General features: G+C 36.9%; 1 protein-coding gene across 3 annotated transcripts in view; it reads right to left on the bottom strand.

Moving 5' to 3' along the window:
- The window catches only part of CTNNA3 (catenin alpha 3), a 544,198-nt gene that overhangs the window by 101,182 nt on the left and 427,028 nt on the right, over positions 1-15,988 (bottom strand). For all 3 annotated transcript variants that reach the window (XM_009465979.2, XM_087766290.1, XM_087766291.1), the window contains one exon: positions 5,747-5,898. In XM_009465979.2, coding sequence (XP_009464254.2) covers positions 5,747-5,898 — 152 coding nt within the window. The remainder of the gene's footprint in view (positions 1-5,746; positions 5,899-15,988) is intronic.

The following is a 15,988-nucleotide window of genomic DNA, read 5'->3' as shown; positions in this document are numbered from 1 at the left end:
TATCCTTTTTCAGTCACATTGCATCTAGATATCTCAATCTTTGGATGGCAGGACTGATAGAAAAAGCAATGAAAGCATCATTTGAATGGAAACATCTGCTTGGTAACTACCAGTACAGAGCATATGTCTTCCTAAATAACAAGGAAAGAACATCGTCTCCTGGTTAAAAAAAGATGACAACACAACAAGTACTAACTATGTTTATACCAGAAGCCTAGTGCATAAGGGAGCACAAGTGAAAATACACAAGAAAGTCCCTGCTTTCTGCCAGGGAAGCTGACAAGGAGCTGAGGGAAGGAAAGGTCAGCTCTGACCTACTTCAGTCAGAAATGGCAAGAAAGTGATGAGAGGTGCAGGTCCAACTGGCTTGCTAACTACCGCTGCGGAAGTTCCTCCTCTTGTGCAATTGGTGTAGGATAGAAAAATGAAGAAAAAGGTATGTAACAAACTTCCCAATATATATTTGTAATGAGTTAGCATCACTCGTAGATTTCAGACCAACAACAATGAAGTCTAACAAGAGTATATGAATTGTTCTTTGTCTTTCCTCCCCATGAGGTCACAGGGCTCTCTTGGAAAAACAAACAATTTTAAGACTGCAGTACATGCCTTTTTTCTCCAACGCTTCCCTGCTTTGCTTTGTTTTCTCTAGCTTTTAAATAGAGATTCAATTCACGTGTGCTATTGCCTGCATCTGACAGGATCTCATTCCTACTACAGAAGTAAAAACAGGTAGAAAACCCTGCATGTGTAGGATAATTCTGTCATTAATAAAAGCTAAGGTAGAATTTAAACTAGACACTTATTAACTGGCTGAAAGAGAAACAGGATGATAAGGTTTTCACCACTTATCATCTTCCTTTCCAAGAAGTCCACGTTCTGAAAATTCCTGTAACTCTCCTGGATACGAGAAATCGAAGTCTGCTGTGATGCCTCTTATTGAGAGAAATCAAGCATATTGAAGAGCTCACAAGCTCTGTTATGGATGAACTCTTCCATTTCTTTAAAACAGAATGAAAAACCACCCAGAATTTGCAACCAACGAAAGGAGAAAAAGGGAAGCCATCCCAAGGGTATTCTGGGGTAGGCAAAACATTTTTTAAAAGGGGCATGCTGTAAACACCTGAATGTGTAGCTAAACTGAGTTTGCTTTTACAAAGGAAATTAAAACCCACAGTTAAAGACTATTAGCTAAAGAAATAGGAAGATAAGGAATGGAATGGGGATGTAATGAGGATCCAGCTGAAATAAAAGTATCTAGGTATGACAGAAAACCAAAATGAATGCTTCACCTCAGTTTTCCCGGGGGGCGGGGGGACGGGGACGGGACGGACACAACACGACGACACTGGGGGTGGAGATCATGTATAACACGGTGCAGAGAATGGCTGCTCAACAGTAATAAAGGCACAATCTGCAAAAAGAAACACTCAAAAAGCCTAACACCATAAACTGACAGAACCTATGGTCTCCATGCCAGAATCCTGAAAGAAACAGCACATGGAATACGCATTCAGCAGAAAGGATTTTTAAGAAATGCATCAAAACGATGCATTGTATCAAATAAGAACTACAATCTCATATCCATTTTCCACCTTTCATAAAATTAGGGAACACAGGTTCCTCACTCCCTGCTTCCATGAACGTAAGAGTAGTAAAAGCATTTTGAACAGAGTATATGAACATTTTGCCCTCTTCTTCCTCTCTGGAAAACTCACAGCAGTTCACTTGTTTATCCTCCAATAAAAACAAGGAATTCCATGAAACTGACTTGGTGAATTCTTTTCCACTGTTCTTGGTGTATTTCTGTTAGGATTACTTTACTACTGCTTCAGCTATCAGTAGTTATTATTCATTTGAAGTCATTACCACTTTCCACTGTGTTTAATATCCTAATGGGATATCATTAGCTGTTACTTCAATCCATCTGTCTCATATTCTTCAACAAACTACACTTTCATATAGAAGCTCCTTTTATTTTTAAAGGTTCTTTCATCAGTCTTAACATTATGCAACATTTAATACATATTGTCTCATAAACCGTCAGCCTGTCTCCTTTTGACTTCTCTATATGCAGAATTCTTGTCTTTAATTCTACTATCTACCCTAATCTATTTCCATAACAGCAATATTCTGATTAAAACACTATCCAGATAATGCCCAAAAGTTCCAGTGCAAAATCAAGCTTCCAAAGCCTCTACAATTTAACCAAAATCAGATGCTTCAAGAGTCAAAAAAGGACTGAGAAATGTAGACACCAATAAGCACATGCAGCTATACGCCCTGGATCAAATATCTGATGATTTCCAATCAACAGCTACCACTGGATGAATTAATTCTTGAGAGTGAAACAATGAAAAGCATCTTAAGGGAATGACCTTGCACTTCCAGAAGCATTTCTGTTACAGCTCATCAGTGCAGCACACCTTCCACTGTTTAGTTGCTCTCAAGTGTTATTCACATTATACCTGCAGGACTGGAATGAATGTTTTATGTATCTAGGCTTAAGCTCGGACGTTGAAAAGCATATCTGATAATTTGCATTAACAATAGTATTTGGCAGCATTTTATAGTTAGGAACTCTATTTTTAAAAGCATTCTCTCTCTGTAATTACATGCTTGAAATGCTTCCTGAGGAACTGATTTGGAGAGTTTCTGCTTTTACTTTGATGTTGAAAAATTGCCTCCCTGTGAATCAGTGTCCTTGTTCATTTACACTTCTCAATTATATTTTGATCAACAATTTCTTTCCCTGATTCAGTCTTGCAATCCCCTGTAATCGGCAACGCATTGCTCTTTGGCACTGTATCAGTAAGCCCCTATTAAGTTGGCCACAGAACACTTTTATTTCCTCACCTTGGCTGCTGTGGTAACAGCATATGTCTGAATAACCATCAGATTTACTAAAGCTTCTTACAGGCAGACTGAAATGAAACTGGCATTGTCTGGAATGTATCTAATTAGGAATGCAAATACATCCTTACTCAAAAAATGAATGCCAGGGTTTCCTCAGCACTCTGTGCTGGCAGTCAGTATCTCTAAGGGATGGTGGAGTACCTGACTATTATTTCACCAAACCTCAAAAAAACCCTCTCATGTCAGTGTCTGAATAATGGTATTCATTAAGTAGAAAGCTGCACATGTCCTTTTTAATGATTTTTTTTTTTTTTTTTTTTTAAAATCTCCTGAGCTTTTGTTAGGACTCTGCAACTGCTGGGCTGTTGAATACATTCGAATACAGTTGAATGCACTTCAAGCCACATTCATTTCTAAGGCAAACACAAACATTGTTTAGGAAAATGGGAGGTTCAGTACAGGTGAAGGCAGGCTCTTATCCCATTGGTCACAACCTCAATTCAGAGGAGGAGGAGCATCTGCCCTTTGCTACCCACAGCTCCAGGTACAGCCAACAAGGTAATTTCTGATACTTTGTTTCTTCTTGCCTTGTCAAATCAATATTAAATCATTATCAAATATAATACTAAATATTGATATAAATTGATATAAAATTGTCAAATCAATATAATATTCTTTTCACTTGCAAAGCAGAAGTGGAAGATGGCACTGATAGAAATCTTCATCTTAATACTGTCTATCTAGGTGGTGTGCAATGACTTACAATTTTACAGATGCACTATGCGCTTACATAGTACACAGACACTGTGCACTTACTATGTGTTATGCATATGTACAGTCTCTTCAGATGAAAGTATTCTCCCCTCATGCTTCAGAAAGAAGTACAGGGGATTTAATATTCTTTTCTTTTTTGAGTGACTGTCTACATACATACACACATCACAGAGGACTAAGATTATACACTCAGAGTTTCCTGCAGAGCAGTGTCAACATCTTCATAGAAACTGAGTGAAGCTTTGTTACACTCCTCAGTGTACTTCCCACAAATGAAAAACTCCACAAAAGAATAGTCAGTCATCATCATCTGGAGTTCAAGCCCAAGAAGGCTGGACATATGGAAGACTCAGATCTCACTGAGGAACACACAGAAACAATTTTTTAATCTTAAAAAAACAAGAGTCCCTGAGTCACTAAGGGAAGGTGGGATGAGCAATGCAGGCATTAAGTGAAGCTTAACTGATCTAGAAAGAAAATGACATGTCCTAACAAAAACTCAGCCTATATTCACTGAAACAGGAACTGATCAGAAGACCTAACAGAGGATTGGCCTTAATCTGGTTTGTTTTTCCAGATAAATCCAACTCACATAAACTCCTCCTGCCATGGGCAATATCCTTTATGTTTCAGGATCTGTCTTCAGTATAAAAACAATTCCATAATTGACGACTGCAATAAGGATGAAACATTTTGAAGATTTTGCACATTTGCATTCCTACTGAAACTGTTTAACGTATACGCTGCAATATGTCAAGATTCACTACTATTTTCCGTATTAGAATCATAGAATGGTTTGGGTTGGAAGGGACCTTTAAAGGTCATCTAGGCCAACCCCCCTGCAATGAGTGGGGACATCTTCAACTAGATCAGGTTGCTCAGAGCCCCATCCCAACCTGGCCTTGAATGTTGCCAAGGACAGGGCATCTACCACCTCTCTGGGCAACCCATTCCAGTGTTTCACTATCCCCTTTGTAAAAAACCTTCCTCCTCATATCTAGTCTGAACCTACCCTCTTTTAGTTTAAAACCGCTACCCTTGTCCTGTCGCAGCAGGCCTTGCTAAAAAGACTGTCCCCATCTTTCTTGTAGGGCCCCTTTAAGTACTGAAAGGCTGCAATAAGGTCTCCCTGCAGCCTTCTCTTCTCCAGGCTGAACAACCCCAACTCTCTCAGCCTTTCCTCATAGGAGAGGTGTTCCAGCCCTCTGATCATTTTTGTGGCCTCCTCTGGACCCGCTCCAACAGGTCCATGTCTTTTTTGTGCTTTCTTGTCTCTCGACAGCGGAGCAGTGGGGCAGAATCACCTCCCTTGACCTGCTGGCCACGCTAGCCTGTAACATGTTTTTATATTTAAAAGAAAAGAGGAATCTGTTTCTTACTTTCTTCTCAACCAAAAAGACAATGCAGAAGACAATCTTCCTTTGAAAAATGTATCTACATTTTATTAATGTTTATTTTTATTTAAAAACAAAATTGCTGAACATATAGATATTGCAGCTCAGTTGTTATATCATTTGAAATGGGCTTTGTGGACTAAAGATATTTGGTGGAAATTCTGCATCTGACAAAATTCTGTTTCAAATTTTAAAAATAAGCTGTTCTGAAGCATTTTCTTGAACTGCAGGAAAAACACTAGGATAAGCACATTGATTGTGATTGTGTAAGACTGACAGAAATCAGGCTGTTAAGCCTTCTGGTATGAAGCTGACAAAACTTCAGCAAGAGATTATCAGGATCACCTGAATATAGTCTCCCTTCCTACATTCCACTAAATAAGGTTAAGGTTGAAAAGCTACAAGCAGATTTGGGTTTGTAGCCACAAGTTGATAATTAATGAAGCAAATTAAGATCTTTACCAACCAAACATAAATAAATATTTTTAAAGAACAAAACACATTTTTTTTGCAACATTCTGACCTGGTACTCAATGCAATTCCAGCCTTCTTGAGTTATAATCGTGCGTCTTTTATTGTAATCCAAATTTCCCAAATCAGTTCAATCTGGATTTCAGCTCAGGAGCATTGTTCACATACACAGTTCTAAATTCTCCTGAAAACACCCCGATGTCTTGAACTATCTCAGAAATGAGTATTAAATGAACAAATAAAAAACTTACCCGAATCATCATGACTGAGCATCTGATGTTATGAATTGTATCATACACCTTCTTAGAAATGTCCACAAACTGATTGTCATCAAACGTATGCACTGTGTTCTTGCTTAAGCTCTCCAATGCAATATTTACTTGACTAATAAACTCTGGAATCACTATTCAAAAAAGAAAACAGAAACAAAACTCAGTGAGCATAAAAAGGATAGAACATGTAATTTTTCTTTCTGGCAAATTGCCTCACATTGATTAAAACTTTTTTTTTAAAAAAAGCATTATAGTAATAACATGACTAGTTTTAATTGGGAATACATTTGTAATTTGTATCAGTGATAAACATGCACTTGGTGGGCATGTAGGCTGTGGATAGTTATACAGTACAACAAAGAAGAAAGTATTAAAAGGGGAGTCAAGGAAGCAGTTGTAAAAATTTGCCAGTGATTTCAATAGTAATTTTACCCAAAGAATCAGGATGAATAACCTGGCTCAAAGTTGGAACTACTATTCAACAGATGCCTACTATTTCAGAATCTGCTTTCGGTCTGAATGCAGACAAAACTACCAAGAGTTTGATGCTTATTGTCCAAATTAAAAAGTCGCACAATTGTAACCTGGACTTACCAAGGCAGTTATACCTTGTTTGATTGAATCAAACAAATTGTAAATTTTGAGTCAGTTTGATATTAACCTGTGCTTTACCCAGAATGTCCTGGGAATTTTCTTCTGGTGCTCCATGGCCTTATTTTGCATGGTGACTCGGTACCACTACATCTCCCTTGATCCTTCACAGGAATTCAAAGCAAAGGAAACCCAACACACAGAATAGAGTGAAGAAAGAATACAGCCAGAAAACCCATCGCGCACAGAAAGACCTCAAACAAGTACAGATCAAACTCATTTGCAACAACTCATTTCCTATCACTTGGAGACCGAAGACACAGAAAAAATGGGAAGTAAAGGGACAGAGCTCAACTTCTGTAATATTCAGTATGAGTAACGTATACCTTGTGGAACAGAAGCTTTTTTCAGGCAATGTGTTGGTTTCAAATACAAGTATAATAATAATTCCATCCCTCCCTCCACAATTACATGCTCTGTAATTCATGAATTCATACCACATGAAAGCAACACTACCAATACCTTGAGTTTGAATCATTTCAGGCAAACTTTGAAGTATATAATAATTTTTTATGCAGGCACAGACACAGCTTCAGCTGAAGTCAACAGGACTTCTGAATTAGATAACCTGGCAACATATACTTTAAATATTAGGAAAGATGCCACAATAATGCTTTAACCCCTAACTTTACATGGAGAAGCCCACATAACCCTTGGAGACATTTAAATTCACTCTTAAATTACAGTAACTTCACTGTCTTTGAGCTCAGCTGTTTCTCTCTAGAGTGCAGAACAGTTACTTCATTTGTCAGTTCTCAGAAATAACAAACTTCAGTTAATTCAGTGATAGTGGGAAGGCTCATTTTCTTCTGTAAAACAGGTGTCCACAAATGTGAGACAAGCAGATGCTATTTAATTTGAAAAATAGGATATTTAAAATCCTTTCTCCTCTCTTCAGATTATCAGTCGAATTACCTTGCCTTCTGAAAAGGTCAGTGGGAAGAACAGATTTCTCAAATGATATGGAAAAAAAGACAAGGTACGTTTTTCATTAGCAACGAAATGGAATAATTGCGGAGAGCAAGCACGTATTTATTTAGTGCTTTTTGAATGTTTGTTTTTTTAAAGAAACACAAATATACGGTATTAGAATATGAAATCTTTTTTTTTTTTCTGTTAAACAAAGATCTTGGCTCCTAGACTGTCAAAATAATTGCAAGTGTGGCAATTTTGAACTAAACAGTCACTTCATACGTTTACATAAAAATAAAACATTCAGCTCCTCACATCCGCTGAAAAAATGCTGCAAAAGAGAATATAAGAAGTTTCCAGGAATTCAAGATTTCCACTGGTATAGTCAAAATCATGAGGTCTTTTCCAGTCTCCTACATCCTCACTTCTCAGTTCATTGTACTTCATAAGCTTTCACTTGCAGTATTGTGAAGCACAGACTCCCTGCTTACCAGCAGCATTTTCAGTGGCTGCAAACTGCCTGCAGCCCTCTTCTACAGGACAGGATACTTCTCAGTTATCTATTGAGGCTCCATCCTGCACTCCATTCTTATTCCATATGCTTATTGATGGCCTTTTTACAGCTCCTTCTGAGGTCAAACTCATTATCACGGTGTATTTGTTTGTCTGAATGAATACATCACTTGTGAAAAAGCATTTTACGCAAATATGTACTCCACAACTCGGTGGAGTCAGTGCTAAACCACAGGCTGCACTTGATTATAGAAATATGATCTCAGTGACTTCCCACTGATAACACTTTTAAGATGGCTGCTTTTCATTAATATCATTTTACACACAGACAATTAAAACACAAGACTAAACTATAACTCTAAAACATGTACATAACAATCTGCTAATGAGGTATAAAAATTACACTTGGGCTATTATAAGGTTATCAAATAGTTCTTATTATTTGGTCATTTACCCTGTATCTGACTGGATAGTTCCCTCAAATCCAAGACTCCTTTCTTGACTGCATGTGATTTATTTAACCAAATGACTACTTAGAAAGAGGTTTTGGTGGATATATGAGTTCTTATCTATGGATCACTCGTGTCAAAAATACTTTTACTTCACACACCCTCAGATGGTTCAGGCATTGCTCTGAAACACTGCACGAAGTGGACTGGAATTACATTAATAATGTGCATCTTTGCTGTACTCTATTTTTCTAGGCAGCCTAAATATAGAGGAGAAGTGGATGCAGGTAAAAATAAGCTGGACAAGACTGATTTTTTCAATACTTCAAAAGCAAAGAAAAATTGAACAGATTGTAAGTAAAATGAAAAACTGCAAGTGTTATACAACTGAGAAATATTATTAGGGTTTTTTATTTTAATATTAAAACATTTTTGAAGTAAACTTACAATTTTTATTTGCATCCCCCCCTCCCTCCCCTCCCGAAAATTATGAGCAAATTTCAACATGAACATCTGTAATCCTACCTTTCCTGAGGGGGAAGGTGTGGAAAGGAGGAGGATGTTTTGGAAAGTACCAATACTACTCATAATCATAATGCTGAAAAGTCCCCAAACTAATTTACAGATTTTGTGCCGCCAAGAATACATTCTGCACTCTTCTTAAAATTAAGCTTATTTATTTTAAGATTCATCATGTCTTCCTTAATTCCTCTCTTGTTTTAAATAAACAATATTATTTGTCTTTTCTAGTAGGCCATGTCTTCTTAGACCTCTAGTAATTCTTGCTTGATTTTGTCATCTTCAAATGAAAACCAACTAACGAATCCTGTTTGTAGTTTAATGCTGTCATGGCCCAGCTCTTAAATCAGAGGCTACCACCTCTATACATTACAATCACACTAGGTAATACAGAAAAGTAAACTTCACTAATCACTTTATTCCAGTTAGCAACTCTGTGCCTGTTATTTTTAATAACAAAATCATCAGGACAACAGGTTTTCAACTTTGCAGAAGGCCAGTGATAACATGTGAAACACGAGCCATTCTACTTGTACCTTTTAATGAAGTTAAGTGATTAACATCACTTCATCAGCAATCAAGACATATATTGAAAAAGCAACAGTCTCCACAGCTAAAATGTCCACACGTTTGCAAGACTCACTTAAAGAATACCTTAACAAAATGAATATAATAGACATGGACAGATATGACCTCCTAGATCAAAAAATAATGACTTCTTTTTAATTTTTTTTTTCAATTCAAAATGTTTATGGTTTTTAATTGGGAACAAAAAGAAAGGAAAAAAAAAACAAAAACAAAACCCCTGTTTCATTTATTTGACAAAGAGGGAAAAAAAGACAAGAAGCATCTTTGTAAAAAATGAAACACAGGTTACTTATTTTTCATCATTCTTATACTCAAGTACTGAAAATAAGACTATTTGGTACACTGCCATCTCTGCAGGACAATCCCCAGGTCCCACCTCTTGTGCTTATGTTGGAATGATATAGGTAGGGTATGGCCCTCCCTCTCAGTTCCTCTCACCTTAGAATGCCACAGTTTCTCAAAGGATGTCAAGGGAGAGCAGATGTGATGGATTACTGAATGCACATATACACAATTTATCTCAAGAAAAAGAATTTGTGGTAAATAACCAAACTTCCACCTTCAATGTTTATTTGTATGTATAAACACTGTGAGCAACTTACTGTAAGGTGTAAATAGACTGGAAAAAAGGTTCAAGAGCTCCCACTAGAATGAAGACTGAAAAACTACCCTTTCAAAGGCAGCTTTGAAATGGAAATGAAAACACAGTGCCCAGATGAATGAATGAAGCTCTCTGTGGCAGACCTACAGATCCCAGCTACAGGTAGACTCTGCAAGACTGCTATAGCTATAGCTTGAACTTTCAGTTCAGTGACCTTTCAACAAAGGAGAAGACTCTTTGTTGGGCAGTCAGCCATCCAGTGAGACACCTTCTATGCTCAAATAAAAGAGCCACGGGACTTTTTGGCAGGAGATACGAAAACATGAGCAGCCTTCCAAAAAAGTTTGTCTTGCCAATATACAAAACAAAAGAATACCCAGAGTGAATAAGAAGTTTCAACTAATGAAACACTCAGAATAAAAATCACATGAAGGTTAGCACCTAAACTCAACCTCTAATATCCAAGTGAGCAAGGAGTGCAGGAGAACTTAATGAGAATGGCATAAGGAGGATTTGTTATAAGAACAGGAATCTCCATCTTCCATAGTCAGCTGAAGTAATTGCTACGAAAAAGACCATTGCTTTTTTAAAAAAAATCTGGGAAAAACTGAGTGAAAAAATGGTTTTCCTCCAGGAGATAATAAAATCAGGCTCAGTTACTATTGATGAATTAGGATTCTAACAGGAGGAAAAAGTCTCATGAGAACTTTCAAAAGCCCACCAGAAGACAGATTCTAAAGAAATAAGCAAAAGCCAAAAGCATGGTCATGTAAGGTATAAAAAGATGCTGAATTAACCTAATATGAACCTAGTATGATCACAGATCACAGAAATAAACCAGATTTGCAGGCAGGCAAGTTAAAAGAGATGAATGCAGCCTAGACCTATGCCAAGCCACGTGTTTCAACCACAAAGCCTAATACCTTCTTTCAGCACACTATTCCTTTCTATTAATTACCTCCAAGCAGAAAAGAACAGCCCCACTAAAATCTTGAAAACCATCCACCATTTAGACAGTAAGATGGCAAAAACCAGAGGCTCAGGTCTTGATAATGGCCTCAGTTTGTTGCAAGAAGATCTGAAATCACAGGAAGAGCTACAGGTCTCCAATCTAAGAGACCAAGTCCTTAGATTGAGTCCAAAGAGACAAAGTCCTGAGACCAAAACTGCCTGGGTAATGCTGTAGCTCCCCACTTCTGTACATCAGCCTGAAGGAACTTTAGTTGCCTACAAGACCAGGAGGGCTCCTTGAAGATAACCCAGTAATAGATAAATCCAAAGCTCTCAATCCAGAGAGAGAAAATGCTAGCCTCAAGCATAAGCAATCATTAGGAGCAGTCTTTTCATTAAAAGCTTCAGTGCTGCAGAGAAAACAAAACCCAGAATCCTACACTGTTATTGCTTCCAGGGCAATTTTAAACCAAAGAAACCTTCAGAGTTACTCTAGAATAACATTTAAAGGTAAATTTAGCTACCAAAGCAACATGAAAGGTGGTAAGGCTTTCACTGCTGGCAAGACCAAACCACCTGAACAAGATGACTCTAAGCCTTCTAAAGATGAGAGTAGATAGATGAAGAACTTTCTTATTTAATCATAAAATTAGATAGAGATTGAGTGGCTTGTAACTTGAGAAGTCTGTGACAGGGCAGAACTAAAAGAGCACTAAAGGCTGCCTGCATTAACAGCCTTCAGGGCTGTTAAAGATGGTGAAGCCATGACAACACGTTAATATGTCATAGCTAGGGTTTTCCTAAGAATGGAAGTATAGCTATAGTATACAAAGCCCAACTCACCTTACGAGATCTAGTAAGTCCATTGTTGACATTGAAGTATACGGATAGATTTCTATCTTCTTGTGCTACAAAGGCAGTATGGTCTAGACTTACAGAAGGATCCCAAATACATGTTTTATACCTTACCTTTCCAGAAGCACTTGACCTATCTCTACAACCAGGCTAAGACTGTCAGGAGAAAAGGAGGCTGAGGGGAGACCTTATCCCTCTCTACAACTACCCGAAAGGAGGTTATAACAAGGTGGGTGTCAGTCTCTTCTCCCAAGTAGCAAGTAATAGGACAAGAAGAAACGGCCTCAAGTTGCTCCAGGGGAGTTTAGATTGGATATTAGGAAAAATTTCTTCACTGGAAGCGTTACCAAGAACGGGAATAGGCTGCCCAGGGAAGTGGTGGAGCCACCATCCCTGGAGGTATTTAAAAGATGGGTAGATGTGGTGCTTAGGGACATGGTTTAGTGGTGGACTTGGCAGTGTTAGGTTTACAATCAGACTTTATGATCTTAAGGGCCTTTTCCAACCTAAATGATTCTATGATTCTGTATGTGATCTCTCATATTTTACCTTGAAAAAGAGGTAAAAAAATTGAAGAAACAACAGTGGAAGCAGTCCACAGAAATCTCCAAGTCTCCTACTTCAAAAATGAGCTCAAAATTATTCTAGGCACCAAGAGCTCATGAGAACTCATAAAAGTCAGAACCAGGGATCTTATATCTTATATTACCAAGGAAATTACCCCTTGCAGATGTAGTTAATCTTAAGGTATGGATACGAAGAATGCTGCTTGAAGTGATTTTCTCTTCTCTTCTGAGTGTCAAGGACCTAGAAAGTCCAACCAACTCTGGAAAGCCTTTTCAGGTGGCAAGGTAAAAAATTACCTCGTTTTCAGTAAGTATTCACATTACATCTATTAAAACTGACTGACATTTAAGGGAGAAAAAGTACTTCTGTTGACTTTTTGGTGGGTTTTAAATCTCCTGACAAGTATTACTTTCTGTGCTACTGCACAATTAAACTTTCATTTCATACACATGTATTTTAGTACAACACACATAACACAAAAAGGACACGACCCATACGAATACTAGATGACATTCAGAACACTGCACTCACACACCATACACAAACAAAATTAATCCGAACCCAAAGAATAATAGGAATTGGTGCTATCTGCTTTCTCCTATTAATAGGCATGCATGGAAAATTTTTTTTAAATGTCTCTGCCACATTAACCTCCAAAAATAGAGTGTTTGTGTACTCTGTCCACTATTGTTTAAATATTAAAGAATATTTAAATGTATATCTTATGTCTTATTCTTAATTGTACATATAAAACCACCTCTTTAGAGTGGAGGCCATTATTGACACATCAAGGTGCCACAGTGAAACAGTATGAAAGCACAGTGCATGTAGGTCAAAGAACAGTTGCGAAGCAAAAATAAAACCACAAAAATATGAAAAAGCTTTTGGGAAAAAACTCTGTTGATAAAAAACAACAAAAAGAATAACTACTATTAAATACTGTTCAAAAACACAATCCCACATTACTATTTAAAACTGTCATACCATGTTCTTTATTTTGTTATTGACTGTTTAAATTCTCTTCAATTGAACAATTTATATTTCTATCCAAAACATTCTCTAAACTAAAGCAAGGTTTTCCCAAAAGAGCATTGAATTTTACTCAATTGCTGGACCACATTAGAATATTTTTTTCATAGCCCATAGAATAAATCCACTGATCATTGACTCCGATCCCATTTTTAAAATATGCCTTCTATATCATGGCTTCTAAACACCACACCTGAACACCACACATGAAATACATTGGTTTTATACAAAATCAGTTATTGCAGAGCCAATTACCTAGTATCCTCCTAACATTTAATCATGTTCTTGGCTCATCAACTCCTTTCACAGCATAGGTATTTTTATCATTATGATGAACACTCAAGGCATTTTGAACAACGGAAGAAAGATAGAACTTCAAAAAAAATGTTACATCTCTTTATAAAATACCCTGAAAAACTGAACTCAGTTTTTCACTATCTTACAAAGCACCTACTGAACTTTGAGAACCTGATCTAAAATCTACCCATACCATAAGGGGGTCTTGCTTTGACCTCAGTAGGTGAGGCATCACAGTAGGACGGATACTGGCCTTCAATCAGACCTCATGCATTGCAATATGTTAACTCACAGTCTTTCCTAAATACAGGAACTATATTGTCCATCAAATCTGAAATTCCCTTCCTTTTCTAAGAGTAAAAATTTAACATTTCCATTTCAGAGAAATACACTATTGATGCTTTTGAGTTCTGTAGGTAAAAATTATCAGGAGCTGTTGATTAGGAAAAAGAAATCCATCCTTATAACAGACAGCTAACAGATGGTAATTTTTTAACAGTCTCCTGACTTCTCTATTTAAAGGAAGACGCTTATACAATCCTTATAAAGAAAAGACTTGCCATGTACACTTGCACCAGGTAAATGCTACAGGCAAGCAGCAAGGGTATAGGCATACCTTCCATCCCTCAGGTTAACATTTCAAAAAAAGCAACAATGGTAAAGCAAAAAAACTAAGACAAAAGTAAAGTAAAAACAAAAGTAAAATAAAAATGAAGAAGGGGGGAAAAAAAGGTAGTAAAGCAGCAAAGTAACAGTTACTCTTCCGTCAGGAAAAAATAAATAATTTTTTCCTTGTCATGTGAGGTAATTCACTATTTCTTCTCTGTATGCCTTTTCATTTTCCTCTATGCTCATCAGCATAGCTTGAGTTTAATTTTTATTGTGTTCATCTAATTTTGTTTAGCATTGAGAAAGCCACATAGTAAAAGGAATAAGTGCTTGAACTCTACCCTCCCCGAGGATGCTTTTCAATACTATATCCTGGAATTGTACACTATGTTAGATTGAACTCATCTAGAAATTATTCATGAGAATGAAAGATTTGCTTTAAGGATGTCCTTCATCTTTCAGCAGGAAGTTCACATGATTCCTCCTGTGGCAGCAAAAGCAGAGAGTTGTGGCAATTGGTGTGTATCTCAAGTATTTTATTATCCCCCATAATATGATCACCTAGCATGAAAGTCAGTGTGATGGGTATAGCTAGTTGGCTTTCAGAGGGTTTAAACAGTTCTCCAGTTGCAGGAATTCAGCTAAAGTGAACCATAAGCAAAGTTCGGTTGAAAAGATTAAAAACACAGCTACCAATTAAATGCAGGGTAATACTAGAGTAAATAAGAAATCCAGTTAATAACTGCAGAGTCTTTATTCAGTACTTTATTTCATTTCACTCTTTGATACCAAAGAATAGTTTGCACTTCTTGTAATTTAAAAATAAGCATTTGCAAATTTCTTCTGGAGTGGTATCTAAGAATTTCAGGTAGTAAGAACATTGTATATTCTGGTAACCCAGTTTTACTGCTAGGTATTATGTCTATTCTTAATGTCATTTCAATCCAAAATGGTATACAAAGAACTAATAAACAAATTAAACAAAAACCGTTTAAGCTAAGGCAACTGCACTGGCCAAGGCATGCCATCTGAAACATAAGGGCTCCTTCTGGCAGAAGCTTGAGCTACACCACCCAAGGCATGCTATTTAGAATGGAATAAACTGTTTAATGACTGATGGAGACATCTTCATTAGATGTATTCACAAATACATTTAAATAATAATGGAATTACTGCAAAGAAAGATGATCCTGCACTCACTGCAAGAGGTTGAACTGAACAACATAAACGTTTTTTTGAAACACCAATCATTTATGACTCCGTTACAAATCCACCTAATACAATGCTATTATGAAAATCAAGCTGTTTCTAAATTTGATTTAACTGTGGTACAGACGCTTAACTTCAAGCCTGTATTTTTGTGATGCAATGTTAAATTGGTGACATTTAATTATAATACTGTATCAGATGACTTGCCAAGACATACATATACGTACATACATACATATATATATATGAAAGGAGTAGAACTTTGTGACTGTGTGTTTTATATATCCCGTCTACTTCTTCCAGTATTAGCATTCATATTTAATCATGGTTTTTTTGGTAACAAGCTTATAGGTTATATGTAGGAAAAGGGATTAAGATTTTTGGAATGTCTAACATGTGACACACTTAGCTCATGTTCTTCTGCCAATCTCAATCCTAGGCCAACATATGAGACAAAAGATCTCTGAATCA

This window comes from Nipponia nippon, unplaced genomic scaffold (assembly GCF_047370975.1).
Source record: "Nipponia nippon isolate SJK-2023a ecotype South Korea unplaced genomic scaffold, ASM4737097v1 scaffold_3, whole genome shotgun sequence".
NCBI lineage: Eukaryota > Metazoa > Chordata > Aves > Pelecaniformes > Threskiornithidae > Nipponia > Nipponia nippon.
Note: the sequence above shows the minus strand (reverse complement) of the source record. Positions and strands in the feature narration are given on the sequence as shown.